The 20,715-nt window shown below is 35.7% G+C and overlaps 2 protein-coding genes and 1 pseudogene across 2 annotated transcripts; 1 reads left to right on the plus strand and 2 right to left on the minus strand.

Moving 5' to 3' along the window:
• Nucleotides 1–76: 76 nt before the first annotated feature.
• Nucleotides 77–601, minus strand: LOC139111372 (cilia- and flagella-associated protein 251-like). Its single transcript, XM_070671628.1, has one exon. The coding sequence runs from the start codon at nucleotides 599–601 to the stop codon at nucleotides 77–79; it is 525 nt and encodes a 174-aa protein (XP_070527729.1).
• A 9,754-nt stretch (nucleotides 602–10,355) lies between these two features.
• Nucleotides 10,356–11,242, plus strand: LOC139111335 (uncharacterized; annotated as a pseudogene).
• Nucleotides 11,243–18,663: 7,421 nt separating this feature from the next.
• Nucleotides 18,664–19,292, minus strand: LOC139111373 (putative nuclease HARBI1; the record flags this gene model as incomplete). The annotated part of the gene is made up of 3 exons (XM_070671630.1): nucleotides 18,664–18,810; nucleotides 18,899–19,034; nucleotides 19,123–19,292. Coding segments are annotated over 3 exons (453 nt in total), but the record flags the coding sequence as incomplete, so codon positions are not given.
• Nucleotides 19,293–20,715: the final 1,423 nt, after the last annotated feature.

The following is a 20,715-nucleotide window of genomic DNA, read 5'->3' on the forward strand; positions in this document are numbered from 1 at the left end:
TCTTACTCATTCCTCCAGGCTCATCATCTTCCAACCAATTTCTTCTGCCGTATCTTCTGTTCCTTTTCCCCCTTTTTCATTCACTTTTTTTTTTTATTTCCTTTAACCTTTTATCCAATTTTTCTTCTAGCGCTATTTTTTCCCTGTTCCACATTCTTTTTAATTCCTTTATCTCCTTCTTACTCTGCGCCTTACATTCCTTCACTTCCTCCATCTGTTTATTTAACTTTTCGAAGCCATTCCTTACCTCCTTAATCACTTCCTCAAATCTATCTTTACTAGTACCTTCTTCTTCATAATCTCTTTCCTTCCCTTTTCCTTCATCACCTTTCACTGGTGACCTTCCAATTTTGCAACTCTTCTTAAAACCTTCTATCTTTATTTTTTCCTCCTTGTCTTCCTGCCTTCCTTTCCTTTTTTCACCCATCCTAAATGCCAGTTTAATTGGCAAGCAGTTTGATCTTTCTCTTCCCAGCATTTCCACTCTAGGAGGCCTTTCTAGCCCCTTTTTCTTTTTTTCCTCGCCACCTTCAATTTCCTTCTTCCCTTCCAATTCCAGTTCCATTTTTTCTTTTTCTTCTATTTCCTTTTTTTCACTCATTTCTACTTTATCCTTCCTTTTCCTAACCTACTCACTTTAAATGCTTTACTCTTTCCTTTTTTATTCTTCCTTTGTTCCTTTGTTCTTCTTTGCCTTACTATCTCAATTCTTTTGTCTCACTATCTTATACCTAACCTCCAAATATTCACACCCTTTACTTTTCTATCTAATTTCCTTTTCTTTTCCCGCCCTTACTTCTCTTCAACAGCCCTTCTACTTTACCTACCGCTCTACCTTCTACACTACAGCACCCCTTTGAAACACCCTTTTATTCTATCCCTTCCACCCTCAGAACACACATTCACAGAATCTCACGTCTTATTCATACTCTATCGGAAACGAAAGTTTCCAATAAATGTGTACATTAATATCAAATATTCTCTAAAAAAATAGTAAAATCAAATAATTGTGCCTAGAACCTGAAGAAAATAGAAAGTTATATTTAAGCTAACCAAGACTCCAAAAAAAGACTTTCAAAACCAAGACTCCCCACAAAAAACTGCCCCGAAAAAAACTCCCCAAAAATTATACTTCCCTAAAGTTGAATATAAAATGTGTACTTTAATATCAAATACTCTATATAAAATTAAAGAAATCAAATAATAGCGCCAAGAACCTAAAGGAGCTAGAAAATTTTAAACATTACAAAACCATGTGGAACCGTACAAACGTAAACCTATGTTCGCCCCGATATGATACAACATGGTAAAATGTAAAGAAAAAAAAACTTGGCGCTGTGAAACCAAATCTTTAAAATCGAAAAAAACATCGTGTAAAAACTGTAATCTGAAACGTCGTCCCAATGGAGACGTTGTCGAATGCGCAGCTCGAGGTGCACGAGAACGCGACGCTGTGCCACGTGTGCAAAAATCCGTTTGCGGCGGACGAGAAGCGTGTGCGCGATTATTGTCATTTGATCGGTCGGTATAGAGGCTCCGCGCACTCAAAATGTAACCTGCGATACCGCGACACGCGTTACATCCCCGTCGTATTTCACAATTTGTCGGGTTACGACGCGCACTTTGTTATAAAGGAAATCGCCACAGCGTACGAGGGTAAAATAATCTGTTGCAGATAACGAAGGAGAAATATCTCTCCTTTACGAAACACGTTAACGATACGGCTGAGGGACAGGACTTGCGAACTGCGATAAAGTTGCGCTTTATAGACTCGTACAAATTTTTAAACGCTAGTCTCGACAAATTATCGTCTTTACTCGCCAAAAACAAATTGCAAATCTTGCGCGCTGAATTTGCGACACTTTCAGAGGAAAATTTCGATCTCCTGACGCGAAAAGGCGTATTTTCATACGAGTACGTCGACAGCGTCAAAAAGTTAAATGAGTCAAGCCTACCGTCGCGCGACTCGTTTTTCAGTTCGCTGACCGGTGACACGGTGACCGAGACAGATTACGCACATGCCGAGACCGTATGGCAGCGGATCTCCGTTCGAACTCTGGGCGAGTACAGCGATCTGTACCTCAAGACCGATGTACTGTTATTGGCTGACGTATTTGAAAATTTTCGCGACAGATACATCGAGAGTTACAGACTCGATCCCGCGCACTACTACACCTTACCCGGTTTCACGTGGGACGCGATGCTCAAGCATACGCGCATAAATTTCGAATTGTTGACCGACATTGACATGGTGATGTTCGTTGAACGCGGTATACGCGGTGGTCTAAGTCAATGCTTCAACAGATACGCGCGAACCAATAACAGACACACGCGGTCGGCGTACGACTTGTCGATACCTTCGTCGTACATTGTGCATTACGATGTAAATAACTTGTACGGATAAGCCATGTGTCAGCCGTTACCGTACACGGATTTCGAATGAGTCGACGACAACGACTTCGACGTAGACGCGATCGCCGCGGACTCACCCACGGGTTATATCCTCGAGATGGATTTCAAGTATTTCGCGAGCGTGCACAACGCGCACTCCGATCTGCCGTTCTGTCCCACGCGAGCGAAACCACCAGGGGCGAAACACGATGTAAAATTTTTGGCTACGCTGTGCGACAAGAAGCGATACGTCATTTACTATCGCAATCTGCAGTTGTGCACGCGTCACGATTTTCGCGTCATAAAGGTTTACCGCGCGCTGCGATTCACTCAATCGGCATGGTTGCGCGATTACATCGAGCTCAACACGCGACATCGAACTCACGCGACCAACGATTTTGAGAAAAATTTGTTCAAACTGATAAACAACGCGGTGTTCGGTAAAACAATGGAGAACGTACGAAATCGCGTCGACGTTCGCTTGCTCTCGCAGTGGGACGAACAATACGGCGTGGAGGCGATGATCGCCAAACCAAATTTTTACAGCAGAAGAGTATTTGCGAAAAATTTGGTAGCCTTGGAATTGCATAAGCTCGAGGTGAATTTCGCTAAGCCGATATGCGTCGGTATGTCTATACTCGATATATCTAAAGTATGCTTGTACGAGTTTTATCACGAGTACATGGTATCGACTTTTGGAAACAAATGTAGCGTCATGTATACCGACACGGACAGTCTCATGTACAGCGTCGAGTGCGACGACGTATACGAGACGATGAAACGCGATATTGCGCGGTTCGACACGAGCGACTATCCGCCCGATAACGCGTACGGTATACCTCTCGCGAACAAAAAAATATCCGGCTTAATGAAAGACGAGTGCAACGGTGCGATCGTCACAGAGTTCGTCGGACTCAGAGCAAAGATGTACGCGAACAGGGTAAACAGTAGAAAAGTACACCAAAAAAGCAAAGGGCGTAAAGAGCGGAGTCGTGGCGCGAACTATATTGTTCGATGACTACGTGAGATGTCTCGAGAACGAGATCGCTACGACTCGCGACCAATCGTGCATCAGGTCGAAATTGCACGAGGTGTACACCGTGTCCGAGACAAAGATCGCTCTGAGTCCGTACGACAACAAGCGATATGTTATATCCCGAGCCCTTGGCAACAGAAGCTCGGGAATAACGTTGGAATGTCGCACGCGCGCAACTATTTAGCTTGATCCGCAGAATACCGCCGATCAAGGAAACCCGGCATTTTCGGCCGGGACGCGACTTTTCGAGAACAGTCGCGGTTGCCACCCGCGATTCTGCTGATTGCTATGATTTTTGACATAGCAACAGCAGGGCATATATAGGGGCAGCCGTGGCCCGGACGAGCAGTTGCAATTAAGTATATCGCGTGTAATCAACGGCTGTAAGCTGCAAGAAGGGAATAAAAGAAAGTAAAACAGTTTAATAAAAAGGGGTCTTTATTTCGAGCCCTGTTCCTGCCCCAGTATACATTCATCTTTCCGGAGAACGGACCCCACAGCACCTTCACGGTGCAACAGATATCTCGTGCCAAACTCGACCGAGACCTTACCGTGAGGTCATTATCGTATACCCTGATAAAATGCAGTACACATGTAAGCGGTATACATGTATGCAGTATACATGTACGCAGTATACATGTATGCAGTATGTATTATAGATGTATTATAGATGTATTATAGAAGTATTATACATGTATTATACTTTCGATTGGTACGAGGTCTCTCAAGTAATTGTTAACATTAGTGTTCAAAGATTTGAATTTAATTAATTATTCTTGTTACCGCCGCGGGGGCAGCACCTCGTGGCCGATCGTCGGCGACGGATCAATATCGATCCGTCGTTCGATTATTGCCTCTGATTCTCGAAGGCGTTGCCGACTCGAGGCTTATCATTGTTCGTCTAGCTGTGCCAAGCGTCACCTCGTGTGCAACAACGTGCAGTGTGCTTCTCTAGGAATTCTTACTCATCGTGCTACTCATCGGTCTACTCATCGCTTTATTTCCAGTACAACTCATCCAGATCATCCTCGCCGTGTGCAACACGCCAAGAATCTTCTGGAAGACATCACCCTGCAGCACGCGGCGTGTTGAACCTCGTGCTCAGTATCTCATCAGATCTCGCAGCGTGTGATCTCACGATTAATATAATTGTGACTCAGTTTAACTCAGTGCGGGCTCTCAAAGACAATTAGACAGACTATTATTGAATCAAAGACTGACTCACGGAAAAACTCATTGTGTAACTCAGTTTCGATCTCATCTACCGGCCACGTACTCAACGCGTGTCTCTGCGTAACTCGCATATACTAAAAACTTACACCCGTCTTTTCGCGTTAAGTAAACCGGCCACGACCGCGTTACCATCCCCGCGGCGTTAATTGTAAGATTTCATTTTGTTATAACTTATATTTTATACACATATAATTGTTTGAAAAACGTATGTTTTGATTTACAATCGTAAAGCAACATTCCCTGCGATTAAAAGTAAATTAAAAATATTTCTTATATGTCACTCGGTTAATATAAATTTAGAAAAAATTGGATAACTTTCTTAAAAATAGTAATTTGACATTTATACTTAATATAGGTTATAAAGAATGTTTTTTTTATATTTACAAATTTTTATTTTTCTTTTTATTACAATTTTTAATATTATTGGCTGTTAAAAGATTTGAATTTAGATTGAATTTAAGATTAGTTATGTCACCGCCGCGGGGGCAGCACTTCGTGGCCAATCGCTGGCGACGGATTGATATCGATCTGTCGTTCGATATTTTGCCTCCGATTCTCGAAGGCGTTGTCGACTCGAAACTCTCAGTGTTCACTCAGCTGTGCCTAGCATCGTCTCGTGTGCAACGAAGTCCATTGTTCAACTCTAGGAAATTACTCATCGATCGACTCATCAGAGAACTCAAGTCTTTGTCTACAGTGCAACTCAACCAGCGCATCTTCGCCGTGTGCAACACACAACGAACCGTCTGGAAGACATCATCCTGCAGCACGAGGCGTGTTGAACCTTGTGCTCAGTGGCTCATAAGACTTTGCAGCGTATTGGCCTCATAATTAATATAATTGTGCTTGCAGTTTAGACTCATTGCGAACTCTATATAACAATCAAAGGAACAGACCTCAACCTATAGTAAAACTCACTAGAAAACTCATTCTAAAATCAGTGCGGATCTCACAAGGCGAACACGTGCTCACCGCGTGTCGCCGCGTGGCTCAAATACGAAGGACTGACACCCGCCTGTTCGCATAATTTCAAACCGGTCACGACCGCGTAACATCCCCGCGGCGTTTTCGTAAATTCTCATCTTGGAAAACTCAAAATTTAAACATTGGCGTATTTTTTTAATTAAAGTATACCGTTGCAGCATGTTGATCGATTTTTTTTGGCGCAAGTTGGCCGATCAAATAATAGATAGATAATTACATAGTTTAATATCTCATCAATATTTTTTACAGAACAAAATAGTTCGAAATTATGTAAGAAAGACTAATAGAGCCTCTACTCCTGCCGATGTCGTCTTTCGAGCTGTACATGCCATTAAATATAATCGAATTTCCGTAAATCAAACATCACATGATTTTGGGATTCCCATTCGAAGTCTTACAAGATATTGCGAAAACTTCTTTGGAAGATTTGGAAAAATGGCAAAGCAATTCTACTGAAACTGTTAGAATTGTAGCTGGATACTCCAAACATAAAAAGGTTAAAATAAATAAATAAATAAATAAATAAATAATATATACTGTTACAGATATTTTCTAATAAACAAGAGAAAAATTTGCTCGATTATATTATAAAATGTGCAGATATTTATTTTGGTTTATCGTCTACAGAAATTAAACAACTGGCCTTTAGCTATGCACAGTTTCTTAAATTAAATATGCCACAAAATTAGATCGATAATAAGTTAGCTGGGGTCGATTGGTTTACATTGTTCATGAAAAAAACATAAATACAGTATTTCAATCAGAGTTCCAAAAGCTACAAGCTTGGCCAGAGTTTCATCGTTCAATAGACATAATGTCGATTCTTTTTTTCAAAATTTGAAACTTGTTATGGAAAAAAATCAATTTACAGCATCAGATATTTGGAATGCTGATGAAACTGGCTTAACAACAGTACAGAAGCCCAATAAAGTTGTTGCTCGTAAAGGACTAAAACAAATTGGAAGAATAACATCTGCTGAACGTGGCATTCTAGTAACCCTAATGCTTGCGGTCTCAGCCACTGGAAACAGTACTCCACCATTTTTTATTTTTCCACGGAGTAAATATCACTCTCATTTTTTGAATAATGCTTTTTTAGGAAGTGTGGGATGTGTTTATCCTTCAGGGTGGATAAAAGAAAACCATTTTTGTTTTTTTTTACAACACTTTGTTAAAAACGTTAAATGTTCAAAAGAAAAGCCTGTTCTTCTGCTGTTAGATAATCATCAATCACATCTGTCCATAGAAGCAATTGATTATGCAAGAAATAATGGAATATGTATGCTATCATTTCCTCCCCATTGTACGCATAAACTTCAACCACTAGATAGAAGTGTATATGGTCCTTAAAGCATTATTATAACGGTTTTTGTGATAACTGGATTACAAACAATCCTGGTAGAACGATGACAATTTACGATATTCCTGAGATCGTTAAATTAGCTTTGCCCTTGGCACTATCTTTGAAAAACATCGCAGCGGGTTTTAAAGCAACAGGAATTTGCCCATTTAATAATAATATTTTTAAAGAATCTGATTTTTTACCAGGATTTAGTACAGATCGCCCCCTTTCAGAAGTTTCAGAACAACCAACATCTCAAAGTCCTAATATTGAAAGTGTAGAATGTGAATAATGTGAACCTATAACTGATAAATCAAAGACTTCTAGTTTTAATGATTGTAATTTAGAAGATTTAGAAGCTTTGAAACCATTGCCCAAAGCTCAAAAAAGAGATCTTAAGCGGAAACAAAGGCAACAAAAGAAATCTGCTATATTAACAAATTCTCCAGTGAGAAATAAATTAGCAGAGGAAAAACAACAAGTTATTAAAGCGCAAAATAAGAAAAGAAAGCTGAAAGATAATACTCACGAAACCAAAGATAAAAATAAAAAACCAAAAAAGAAAAAAACTTAAAAACTAAAAAAAAATTTAAACTCAATGTTTAATGTTAAATGTTAAAATGTTTAATGTTTTAATGTTAATGTTTTTAACTTAATATTTAATGTTTAATGTTTTTAATAACTTAATGTTTTTTATAATTAATAAGAATATATATGTATAAAGTTCTCCAGTTACCTTTCTAGTTACTTTTCTCCAGTTATATTTTTTATTAAATATCAAGAATATCGTTATTTCTTGTGTTTCATTTAAAAATTAATTTTTATTATTATCGGTCAACTAACCCCAGACACATGGCCAAACTCGCTCGCGAACCGCCTCTGTCCTTTCTAATCGTGACGGCCGAGCTGGAGACGTTCTGCTCATCGAAAAGAGAATAATTATATTTCTGGACTCAGTCCTAAGCCGCCCCTTGCCTAAGGTAGTCCGCACGCTTTCCTTCTTCCTTCTTCTTCCTTGCAGTCTCTACCTGCCTGAAATAATAATATTATATTATATAAATGTACTTGCGTTCTGTAATAAATAATTCTCTTAATACTCACTGTTGGATAGCAACAGCGAATTATCTTAATAAGGGTAATATATACGGATGAGACAGACATAGAGAGATAGGATAATACGTAAGGAAAAGGGAGATAAATTATATTGCAGACTCAAGCGTTTAAAGGTGTCATCCGTACGAACAAAGCGCGTTCAGTAGCTAATAAGCGTTTGCCACAGAAAGATCATAATTAAATTACAGTACATATTCTTTAAATATACTATATACTTTATTGGAACTTGCTGAACTGGTGTGATTCTTTACATCTCCAAGAAACTCCTGCTACGAATGTAAAATCTTAACACTCACTCTGGGGGTCGATCATGAATCTTTAGTGAAAAGTGAGCTGTGAAAAAAGGAAAAGTGAATAGTGATATTTATATTTTATGAATTATTATTATAAAAATATTATTGTAGCATGTAAAATGTAATGTATAATAAAGTATTAACACCAACCGACTTAAATTTATAGTTTTAAAATAATATATTATTATATATGCAATAAAATATAACAAATAATAGATAAATTTATAGGTTGTAATTTTTCACGTAAACTCCAATCCTCTCGTATTTTTCTAAAATTAAGGTAAATTTACATGAGAAATTTCCACTCTGAACCGAGATGGTTAAAAGTGAGAAATGTAAATACAATTTTTTCTAGGGTTTTAAATTTTATTTAGTTGTACACTAAGCACAAAAAAACGCGCTTGCGTTTAATTTAAATGTCAAACATTATAATTGTTTGCATAGTTTGGACATCCAAAATAAGTAAGTAAAAAAATAATATAAAATAATATTAATAGTATGTAATAATATAATATATATAAGAATAATATAACATATATTAATATTATATCACTTATAATATTTTACAATAATATTTATACATTAAATTATGAAAAATTAATTTGTAGAATGAATACAACGCAGGAACAAAAAGAAATTTTACTTGAATGGATGAAGCAACATCCAGACGTAGCCAGAGGAAGGCTACGTTGAAAAGGTGAAAGCAAACACCAAATGGTAAATATATATAAAAAAAAAAATATATATATATATATATATATATATAAATGAATTAAGTTTAATTATAAAATTTTAGGAAGTATTATTACAAGAATTATCAACATCTATGAACTCAGTGGTATACGGACCTAAAAAATCCAGTATGGAATGGATAAAAGTAATTTATTTTAATTTATAATATATTTACATTCAACTATATAATATAATACATTCAACTTTTGCGTGTTAATTCTCATTAACAAAAATTTATTTCGTTTTTTTGTATAATTTTTGTTTAATTTTTTATTTTTTTGAATAAAATTGACCACTCGCAAAAGTTGAATGTATTTACCAACCGGTATTAAAATTATTAGTTATAATATTAGGCGCCTTGTTACAAAAACAGCACAAGCAATATTTATAACTTTAAATTGTTGTTTCTTTTAACAGTCGAGTGCTTCTTTGTACGAACGTGTTGCTAGACATTAAGTGCTTTCAATTTTATATTGAAAAATGCGGTATACAGCTAGTGAGTACACAGATATGTTAATCTGTTACGGGATGGCTCACGAAAACGCGTTAGAAGCAGCCCGTATTTATCGCAAAAGATTTCCCAACCGAGCCCATCCAACGGTTGGGACAATTTTAAGATGCGTTCGGCGTGCGCGAAATACGGGTTTTGTCAGTGTGCAGAGACAACAGTTAGTGCAATTTGATCGCGGTGTTCGTCGGAACATTAATCGTGAGGAAGCAATTCTAAACGAGTTCAAAAATGATCCGACGAATAGTGTGCGGCGCGTGGCTGAAAATGTGGGTGTATCAAGACAATTAGTGCACCGCGTGATACGAGAGGATGGATTGCATCTGTTTCACTACCAACGGGTGCAACATCTTCTCCCACGGGACCAGATGCAACGCGCAATCTTTTGTCAAGGTATTTATATTTTTTCATTTCTTAAAACTCATTGTTTTGACAAAATACATGAAAAAGCGAATAAAACGATCGACGCGCAAACTCTTTTGTTAAATCTAATTCGAGCAATTCGTTGTTTTATTATCAGAATCGTGAATCTTGCAAGCAATTTGATCGTTTTCATTTAATTTGAAAAAAACATTTAATCTTGTTAGACAAGCAGGTCGATGTAAACGTTATGTACGTACACAATCGACGCGACAACATTTAGTCGACCTGCTTGACTCTAAATACGTTGAGAACGCGTATACATACATTTGTCTAACGTGTACATATGTATGTATACTTTGTTATAACTGATACTTATAATTAATTTAATTTCTCAATTAATAATAATTAATAATGTATGTTGACAGTCTTTTTAGCTCAATGTCGTCAAGATGAGACGTTTCCTGACAATATTTTATGGAACGACGAGGCAATTTTTACTCCAAATGGAATTTTTAATTCTAAAAATTTCATTATGTGGCAACATCAAAATCCACACGCCGTTCGTCAGTGTGCCTTCCAATTTAGATGGAAGTTAAACGTCTGGGCAGGAATAATTGGCAATAGAGTAGTAAGTATTTTTCTTACATAAAAATTATAATAAAAAACCAAATTTTAAATATTTGTATTATTAATTTGCAGATTGGTCCGTACTTTTTGCCTCCGCGCCTCGATGGGGAAAGATAGGCGCAATTTTTGGAAAATTATCTTCCAATTTTGTTAGAGGAGCTTCCTCTACAAATGCGGCAAACGATGATTTTCCAGCACGACGGAGCACCACCGCATTATTCACGTCGCGCGCGAATGGTCTTGGATCGACACTTTCCGGATCGGTGGATAGGCCGAAATGGTCCAATTTCGTGGCCAGCAAGATCTCCAGATCTTAACGTCCTCGATTATTTTGTGTGGGGATACATAAAAAATCGAGTGGAAAATGTGCGCGATCGTAATGTAGAAGAGGTACGCGAAAACATCATAGCGGCCTTCAATACAATTACGCCGAACGTAGCACATCACGCTACTCGTCAAATTATTCAAAGAGCACGATTATGCATTCAACAACAGGGCAACCATTTTGAGCAGCTAATGCACTAATTTTTAACAGTGGATTAGGCCTATTGGGGACACCACTAAAAAAAAAACGCGCCAAGCTATCTACCTCGCGAGGTGGTGTGGAAACGATAGCGTTTTCATACCGCAATAATAAATTTCCATAGTCAAAACAATTAAAAATAATACTTTATTCATCAGGTTGCTTATCTATTAAAGTTATAATAATAAAGACATTAAATCAAGTAAATAATCGCGAACACGAATAGAAAATAAACCCTACAATTTCCTTCGCGCATTGCTCGATGCTTGAATAGATAATATACATTAACGCGATAATAGCGTAAGCTGTGATTTCGGACGGCCAAACCTCTTCCCTCACCATGCGTCGTCGCTTCCCTTACCCGCGCACCGTCCTCCGACTCGCCTAAGAACCGAACCGCCCAATCTATGATTTTTGTAAAGTCGCGTGGGATGGGCCGTACTTCCAGCGTCTCGGTAGCTTTCAGCGGCGCGTTCTTACTCGCACGGGGGCGTCAAATCTTTACATGTTATTTTCTCGGTTATTTACGCCTAACTTACAAAACTGTATAGGACTTTTCTACTTATTTTTCGAAGCCCAACCTACAAAGAACTTTATATCAACTGGGACACCCTGTATATAAATATATATTAGGTCTCAGATCAGTGATGGTATAGGTGATAATGAATTAAACGAAATCCTGTACCATTTGAAAATTTAGGTTGTTTTCAAGAAAAAAAATTAATTTATGTACGCGTAAGAGCGACGAGATGTGGACTGAGTGAGCGCGACAGACGACGGTGCCATTTCTAATCATTCGCCTGTCGCACTCACTCACGCGCAGCTTTCTTGTCGCTCTTACGCTTATACATTTTATATATTTTAATTTTTTTCTCGAAAACTATTGAGAATTTTTTAAAATGGTAAAGGACTTTTCGTTTTAATTTGATTACATCTACCTATCATTTACGGCATCGTCCACTGATCTGGGACACCCTGTATGTACATACACATAATTTATAATATTTTTTTCAGACATGGAAGAATTGGAAAATGAATGTTTTAAAAAAAGAAACAAAAAGGCGTAGTAATGGAATGAAAACGGGTGGAGGCTCCCCAAAAAATGTTAATTTTTCTTCTTTAGAAGAAAATTTACTAGAATTTTTAACTCCCGAAGCCGCAAGCTTATTAAATATTCCCGAGGGAGGAATATATTTATCAAATAATATACTTCAAGATAAGTTTTTTGGACACCCTGTGTATACACACATGTGTATACATATATATGTATAAATAATTAAATAATAAATAGAATAATAATAATTAAAAACAAATAAATAATAAATAATTAGAAGAAAATAACATTTACGATGGACCTTCCACAAGCAATGTTGAACGTATAACTGCAGAAAATATATGTACAGGTATGTTAAATATTAACATGAGATAATGTACACAAACACATATATGTATAAAATTAATAAATTTAAATAACTAATTTTATATTTCAGAACGGACTTTCGTTTCCGATAGCAGAGCGAACGGTTGTGTGTCTGAGCGAGTGCATGTAGAAAAAGGTTTTGGGGGAGTAAAATAGTTTTTCAGAGGTAAAGGGTTGGTTTGAGGGAAAGAGGGAAGGGTTTTTAGGAAAGTGAGGGGAAAGAGCAAAGGTAAGAATAAAGGGAAAATCGGGAAGGTAAAAAGAGGAGTTCATTTTGAGGTTAGGTTGGCGGTGACGGGAAAACCGGGTAAGACAAAGGAAAAGAGGAAGGCAAGGGGGCAAAGGAGGGAGTTAGAGGTATCAAAGACAAAGGGAAAAGAGATAAGGAAAATTGGAAAATGAGCGAACAGGAAAAAGGAATTGTGGAGAGTGGAAGTGAGGAAAGAAAAGAGGAAAAAGGAGAAGAGAAAATAAAAAAGAAAATGGGAAGGCCTGCAAAGGTAGAGATGTTAAGAAGAGAAAGGGCCAACAGCTTGCCAATTTTGGAAGCGTGGAAGCAAGGAGAGAAAAGGAAGGAAAGACAGGAAGAAAAAAGCGAAATAGAGGGCTTGGAAGGATTTAGGAAAAGTGTGAAAGTGTACAGATCACCGGTGAAAGCAACAGGAGAGGGAGGTGAAGGGGGAATAAGCAAGGAAGGTTTTGAAGAGGTGATAAAGGAAATGAGAAGTGGATTTGCAAGGATTCAAGCGCAGATGGAGGAAGTAAGGGAAATAAAGGTACAAATAAGAAAAGAAATAGAAGAATTGAAGAAAATATGGAAAAAAGAGAAGATAGATTTAGAGAAAAGAATGGACGAGATGGAAAAAAGAATAAGGGAAAAAAAAATGAGGGAGGTAAACTGGAAATACCAGAAGAAATACAGGGAAAGGTTTTGAGTTTAGAAGAAAGAACGAGAATGTTGGAAATGGCAAAAGAAAGAGAAAAGAAAGAATGGAGGAAAAACAATTTAATAATAAGAGGTATAAAGATAAAAAGTGAGGAAAAAAAGGCGCTGAAAGAACAAGTGGGAGAAATAATAGAAGCAACAGGAGTAAAAGCAAAGATAGAGGATGTAAATAAGATAGGAGGAGTAAATAAAGGAGGTTATGGTATGGTGTGGGTAAAGATGGAAAATTTTAAAGAAAAATTAAAAATATTAAGATGTAAGGGAAAATTAAAGGACAGGACGGAATGGATAGGAGACGATCTGACAGAATACGAAAGGAAAGTGGAATGGCTCATAAAGAGAGAAGCGGATAAATTGAAAAGAGAAGGAAAACAGGTAAAAATAGGGTACAAGAAGATATGGGTAAATAAAGAAATGTGGATATGGGATGACCTGAAGGAAGAACTGAGAAAATGGGATGGTGCGAAAGAGTTTGAAAAAGAAGGAAATAAAAGGAAGAAGGTGATAGCAGATAGACTAAATGCAAGTTTTTGAAAAGAGGCGGAAGAAGAGAACGAAATGAGCTGGTAAAAGTGGAGAGAAAAGAGGAGGAAGGAGAAAAAGAAAAGGATGAAGAAAAAATGAAAAAAGGAAAGATAAAAGGCAAAAGAAAAAGAAAAGGAGAAAAAGGAGAGAGGAAAGGAAAAGGCGGAGGTAAAAGACAGAAACGTGAGAATAGTTTTTTGGAATGTGGCAGGAATAGAAAACAAGGATGAAGATTTTTGAAAGAACATGGAGAAATGGGAGGTGATATATATGTGTGAAACTTGGTTGGAAGAAAAAATGGAAGGGGAAGTAAACTGCCAAAGGGCTATAAATGGATAAATAAGCAGAAAAGAAAAATAAGAAGGGGAGGGCAATGGGGGAATGGTGATGGGATGGAGGGAGGAATTGGAAGGAGAAGAAGAATTAGAATTTAAAGATAGGAAAGGAATGATAGGAATAAAGATAAAAAGTGGAAAGGTATGGTGGAAAATAGCAGGGGTATATGTAAATGAGGATTTAGAAGACATAACAGAGAACATGAGAAATTGGATGGATGAAAAAGAGGAAGGAACGAGATATCTGATAGGAGGAGACTTTAATGTGAGGACGGGAGAAGAGGGCGGGCTATGGATGAGGAAGAAGAAGAAAGGAAGAGAGAAAAAGGACAAAGGACAGGAAAGGAAAAAGTAAAGAACAAAGGAGGAAAAAGACATAACGAAGGAAGAGGATAGAAGAAATTGAGAAAAGAGAAAAAAAGAGAAAAAAAATTGTAAAAGATAGAAAGAAAGAAAGGGAACAATAATGAGAATGAATGGATATGATACTATATAGTTATGGGAGATATATTATTAATGGTTGTACAAGAGGAGATGAAGAGGGTGAATGGACATATGTAGGGGGAAGAGGAAAAACAGTGATAGATTATGTGATCAGTAATGTGGAATCAAAAGGAGAAATAGTAGAAATGAAGGTGGGGGAAGAAGTGGACTCAGACCACTTACCTTTAATAGTGACGATAAAAAGGGAGGGAGAAAAGAGGAGAAGATGTAAAGATGGTATAAAAAAGAGCACGAGACTGGCTTGGAGTGAGAAGGAGAGGAAAATGTTCAGGGAAAAATATAAAAAAAAAGGAGAGAACGAAAACAATACGGAGGAAAATTGGAGAAGTTTTAGTAAGGAACTGGAGAAAACAAAGAAAGTAGTTAAAAAGGAAATGAAAAAGAGGAGGGGGAAAACCAAAAGAAAGATGGTGGAATGAGGATTGTAAAAAGAAAAAAGGTGAAGTAAAAGAAGAAATGTTAAATTGGAGGAAGGGGGAAGGGAGTGAGGAGAATTACAAAAAGAAGAAAAGAGAATATAAAAGCTATGTGAGGAGAAAAATTGCAAGAAAAAGATGGGAGAAAGAAATAGAAAAGATTAGAACAGAGGGAGAAGTATGGAAAGTAGTAAACAAGGGAAGAAAAAAAGGAAGGAAGTGGAGGAAAAAATAAAGATTGAAGAGTGGGATGGATATTTTAAGGAAATGTTAGGAGGAGTGGAATGGAGAGTAAGAGAAGAAATAGGAGGAGAGAGAATAGAAGACAATGAGGAAGATATAAATAGAGAAGAATTTGAAAATGTAATAAGAAAGTTGAAAAAAGGAAAAGCTGCAGGAAGTGATGGTTTAGAAAATGAAATATGGAAATGGGAGGGAAGTAAAAGAGAAATTATGGGAAACGTGCAAAAGGGTATGGAGGGGGGAGGGGATGCCGGAGGAATGGAGAGAAGGTGTGATAGTTCCGGTGTTAAAAAGAGGAAAAGGGGAAAAAGTAGAAGAGTATAGAGGGATAACGTTAACACAGACTGCGTACAAAGTGTATGCATCTGTGTTAGCAGAAAGACTAAGAAAGGAAATAGAAGAAAAAGAAATATTACCGCAGAGTCAAGCCGGTTTTAGAAGAGACATGGGGACAGTGGATCAAATATATGTGTTAAATTATTTGCTAAATAAGAAGATAGAAGAAAAGGAAGGAAAAATGGTAATTGTGTTTATAGATATGAAAGCGGCTTTTGACTCTGTAGACAGGAGAAAATTGGTGGAAACAATGAAGAAAAGAGGGGTAAGGGAGGGATTGATAAGAAGGTGTGAAGAAATATTAGAGGAAACGGTGAATAAAGTAAAGGTGAAGGATAAAGAAGGGAAAAGTTTCTGGACGACAAAAGGAGTAAGACAGGGTTGTCCGCTTAGTCCTAGCCTGTTCACGCTCTTGTTGGCAGACATAGATGAAGAATTAGAAAAAGGAGGATGGGGGGTATAAGAATAAAAGACAGGAGAGTTTACTCGCTGGCGTATGCGGATGACATTGCGCTACTGGCAGAAAATGAGGCAGGCATGAAAGGAATGATTAAAAGCATGGAAGAATATGTAAAGGAAAAGGGATTGGAAGTGAATGTAAAGAAAACAAAGATAATGAGGTGTAGAAAGGGGGGAGGAAGATGGAAAAAAACTAAATGGGTATGGAAAGGGGAAGAAATAGAGGAAGTAAAAAGTTTCAAGTATTTGGGATACACAATTATGAGAAATGGAGAGCAGAAAGAGCATGTAAAGGACAGAGTAAGAAGAGCGGCAAGAATAATGGGGCAGGTGTGGAGTATAGGTAAAAGAAAATTCGGAAAAGACTGGAGTAAAAGAATATGGCTATTTGATAAACTGGTATGGTCGGTTATTAATTACGGCGTGGAAATATGGGGATGGAAGGAAAGAGAAGAGGTGGAGATATTACAGGAAAAATACCTGAGATGGGTGCTGGGAGTAAGAAGATATGTACCAGGATATATGGTGAGAGAAGAACTACAGAGGGATAAATTGAAAGGTAGAGCAGGGATGAGAGCATGGAAATATGAAAAAAGGTTAGAAGAAGGGAAAGGAGGGGTTCTAGCAAAATGGTGCTGGGAAGAAATGAAGGAAAGAGCAAGGGAGGGAAGAAGCAAGGGAAAATGGGAAAAAGAGAGAGAATTTTTGAAAAATTTGGGTGGTCGGGAAAAGAGGTGGAAGATCTAAGAGAAAGAGGGGAAATAAGGGGGGAATATTTGGTGAAAAAGGATAAAGAATGGCAAAGAGAGGAAAGATGGAAAAAAATAAGAGAGTCAAGATTTAATAAGTATTATAAAAAGTGAAAGAGGAAGGGATACCAGGATATTTGAAATTGGGGTGGAAAGAAGAAAAATGGCAAAGAATGGCAAAATTTAGATTAGGGGAGAAAATGAGAGGAAATAAATATTGGGAGGGAGAGGAGAAAAGAAAATGTAGAATATGTTTGGAGAAGGAAGAAACGTGGGAACATATATGGGAGGAATGTATAGATTGGGGAAACGAGAATAGTTGGGAGGTAATGGTGGAGGAAATTCTGGGAGGGGAAGGAAGGGGGATTGATTGGTTGGAAAATTTGGAAAGAACAAGGGAAAAAAACAGGAGTGATTGAAAGTATGAAAGAAAAAGCGTCGGAAGCGGGGGTCCAAAGATAGAATTTAAGGTAGAATTAAGGCAAAACAATGTAAAGTATGAATGGAAGTGTGATCTCTCTCTCTCTCGACGCGTAGGCAATAGAATAGGAAAAAGGCGTAGATATAAGTTTTTACTTTCAGGAAACGGCTGTAAGAAGAAAGAAGATTATAAAAGTAGAAATAGTTTAGAGATAAGAATGAAGTTTGAAGATATATTTTATGAAACTGTAAACAGAAAATTGGGGAAGCGAAAGTCCCGGTGTACCTCTGAGGAGAAAATAAACACCTTATATATATATTTCAGAACACACACAGCAGACGGCTACAGAAAATTATTAAATTTTCAAGAAAGAAATTAAAATTAAAAAAAAAAAAGAGGAAGTTGTCGTTCAAAAAGAAATATTAGAAGTTCATAAAGGTATTCTGGTGGAACTATGAAAATTAGAAGGTTGAATTGTCAAAATAATTGCATAGTTTTAATTTGTTCAATTGTTTAATTGTTTAATTTGTTACATAATTTTAATTTGTTGTTAAATAAATCTAAATAAAGTTTAATTTAAATAAGTTTTATCTTCAATTAAAATACGTGTTTATAATATGTTCTCGGACTACGTTTCCATTATTAATTAAATCTCTATCGTCCGCTATTGCATTATTTGCTTGTTCTCTGTCCATTTCATCTAAATATATTTCCGGTTGGTGCACATTGAAAAATTTTGCTACATTCTGCACTACACAACACGCATTGACAATAAGAGCTGAAATTATTATAATTACAAAGTTAAAAAATTAAAAATAAGGTATAAAATTAAAAATATTTACACATATGCGAGCGATTGTATATATTAATATAAATTTTACCAGCAAATTCAGGCGAATAGTGTAGATCCCTTTCTTTTCTTAAACACCTCCACCGTCCTTTTAGCATTCCAATTGCTCTTTCTATGCTACAACGTGCTGTTACATGAGCCTCTGTATATCGAGCAGAAGGTGTTCCGGGAATTTGTCTCAATTTCGGTGTCATCAAATACGGCAACAAGGGATATCCTGAATCTTCTTTAAAATATAACATACATAAAATAATATTTAATTTATAAATTATATATGTATAAGGTAATATTAATGTTAAAAATATGTTTGTTATACCTAATAACCAACAATTTTGTTGTCCATTTAAATATTGTTGTCGTAAATGTGTTGAAATTATGGAGGCGTTCCACACTCGTGAGTCATGAGTTCTTCCTCCATGAAAACTGTTCACTGCAAGTATCTTTCCATTGTAGTCACTTATCTAAAAAAAAAAGTAATACATAAATGTAATACATAAATTAATTGAATTACTAATTAAATTGCTTGTACTTTTTACTAATTATACTGACCAGCATAACATTTAATGAGTGGAACAATTTACGATTAATGTACAAATGCTCCCTTTCTTTATTTGGCGGAAATATTGCGATGTGTGTACCATCCACCGCGCCAATTACTCCAGGAAAATTGCAGTGAATCAAAAATCTAAAATGTAATTATTGTAAACATAATAAAAGTTATATTATATAATAAATAAAGCTATACTATTATCTTTAGTTTATTACAAACTTACTGTTGTTTAACGTGTTTAATATCAAAATAATCAGTCGGAAACTTTATCCAACGATTCATAATATTATTTAGTGCTTCGACAACGCTGTGAATAGCTCCAGATACCGAAGCTTGACACATACTCGACAGAAAGTCTTGGCCCACGCGACGCTGATATGATCCAGAAGCAAAAATTCAAACAAGCAAAAAATGTGAAAAGAAAAATTTATAGATAATATATATAACATATTTAATAATTATAAATATATATATATCAATTACAATATATACATACTTTACAATGAGGAGGAACTGCTGTTGCTCTTGTTTCAGAAGGAATATAGGGCAATAAATCTTCACACAATTGTCTAGCAGCTTCTCGTGTTAATCTGTAAATATAATTTTGTTTAGAATAATAAGTTTGTGTCTTAATATATAAGTTTGTATTACCAATATAAATGTATAAAAAGATTTTCAGGGATATCAAATGGATTTTGTGTATCCCGTAACATTCTGCGAGTTACACGTACATTAACATTATTATTTTCATTATTATTATTATTATTATTTTTAATAATGATAATAAATAATGCAGCTGCCATAGCGAATAACACGTAAAATATATTAGTTACTTTTACTTTCATATATTTAAAACAAAACTTAAAAACAAAAGCACCACTGCATATTCACTAATTTTTAATATTTGAAATATTATTTATTATTTATTACTAATTATTTTTACTATTTTTTTATATTATATTTTATTTATATTTATATTATATTTATATTATACTTTTTATATTTATTACTAATTATTTATTACTAATTATTATTATTTATTATTATTTATTACTAATTAAATAGAAATAATAAAATTATACTTTGTTACAAAAATATTGACTCTATATGTATAATTACCTTTTGCAAAGTGGTCCAATCATGGTAAACGTAATACAGGCTGGAACATTGTACTGCATTGCACAGAAGGCTATTACAGCTCCAACGCTTATTAATAGTCCCATATAATACATAAAAAAATATTTGAACCAAATTAAAAGTTTCCATTTAATATTTATTATAAAGTTTTATTTTTATAAACGTATTTTTATTTTTATAAACGTCAGAAAATAAATACATTTACGTCTCGAGAAAAATAAAATTAAAAACTAAAACAAAGAATGCACAAACAAAGTCCATGAAGCTACATAGTCTGGTTTTATAACTTTCCATGTTTCTTAAAAAAATAAAAATTTAATAAAAAATTAAAATCATATAGACACTCCTCCATCGTTTTTCTCTTTCAAGTTCAGTCTCTAAGTCGTCAACGGATAGTTCAGTTCGTCTAAAAAAGAAAAATTAAATGTTAGTACATAATTTATTAAGTTGAAAGTTTAAAATATATTTTATTTTATATTTTACCTTTTTTATTTTATTTTTACCTTTTTTTTACCTTTTACTTTATCTTTTATTAATTGCACGTTGGAAATAAATTTCATCTTTCTTTATTTATCCTCGATTTTACACGTACATCATTAGTTTGTTTTTGAGCACCTGATATTATATCACTTCGTTATATTATAGGTTAACATTTTTCACTCTTCACTAGTTTTACTTT

Source organism: Cardiocondyla obscurior, linkage group LG23, assembly GCF_019399895.1.
Source record: "Cardiocondyla obscurior isolate alpha-2009 linkage group LG23, Cobs3.1, whole genome shotgun sequence".
NCBI lineage: Eukaryota > Metazoa > Arthropoda > Insecta > Hymenoptera > Formicidae > Cardiocondyla > Cardiocondyla obscurior.

Coding starts and splice junctions, on each gene's coding strand:
- LOC139111372 (XM_070671628.1), bottom strand. CDS start 601: ATGAGTGAAAAAAAGGAAATAGAAGAAAAAGAAAAAATGGAACTGGAA.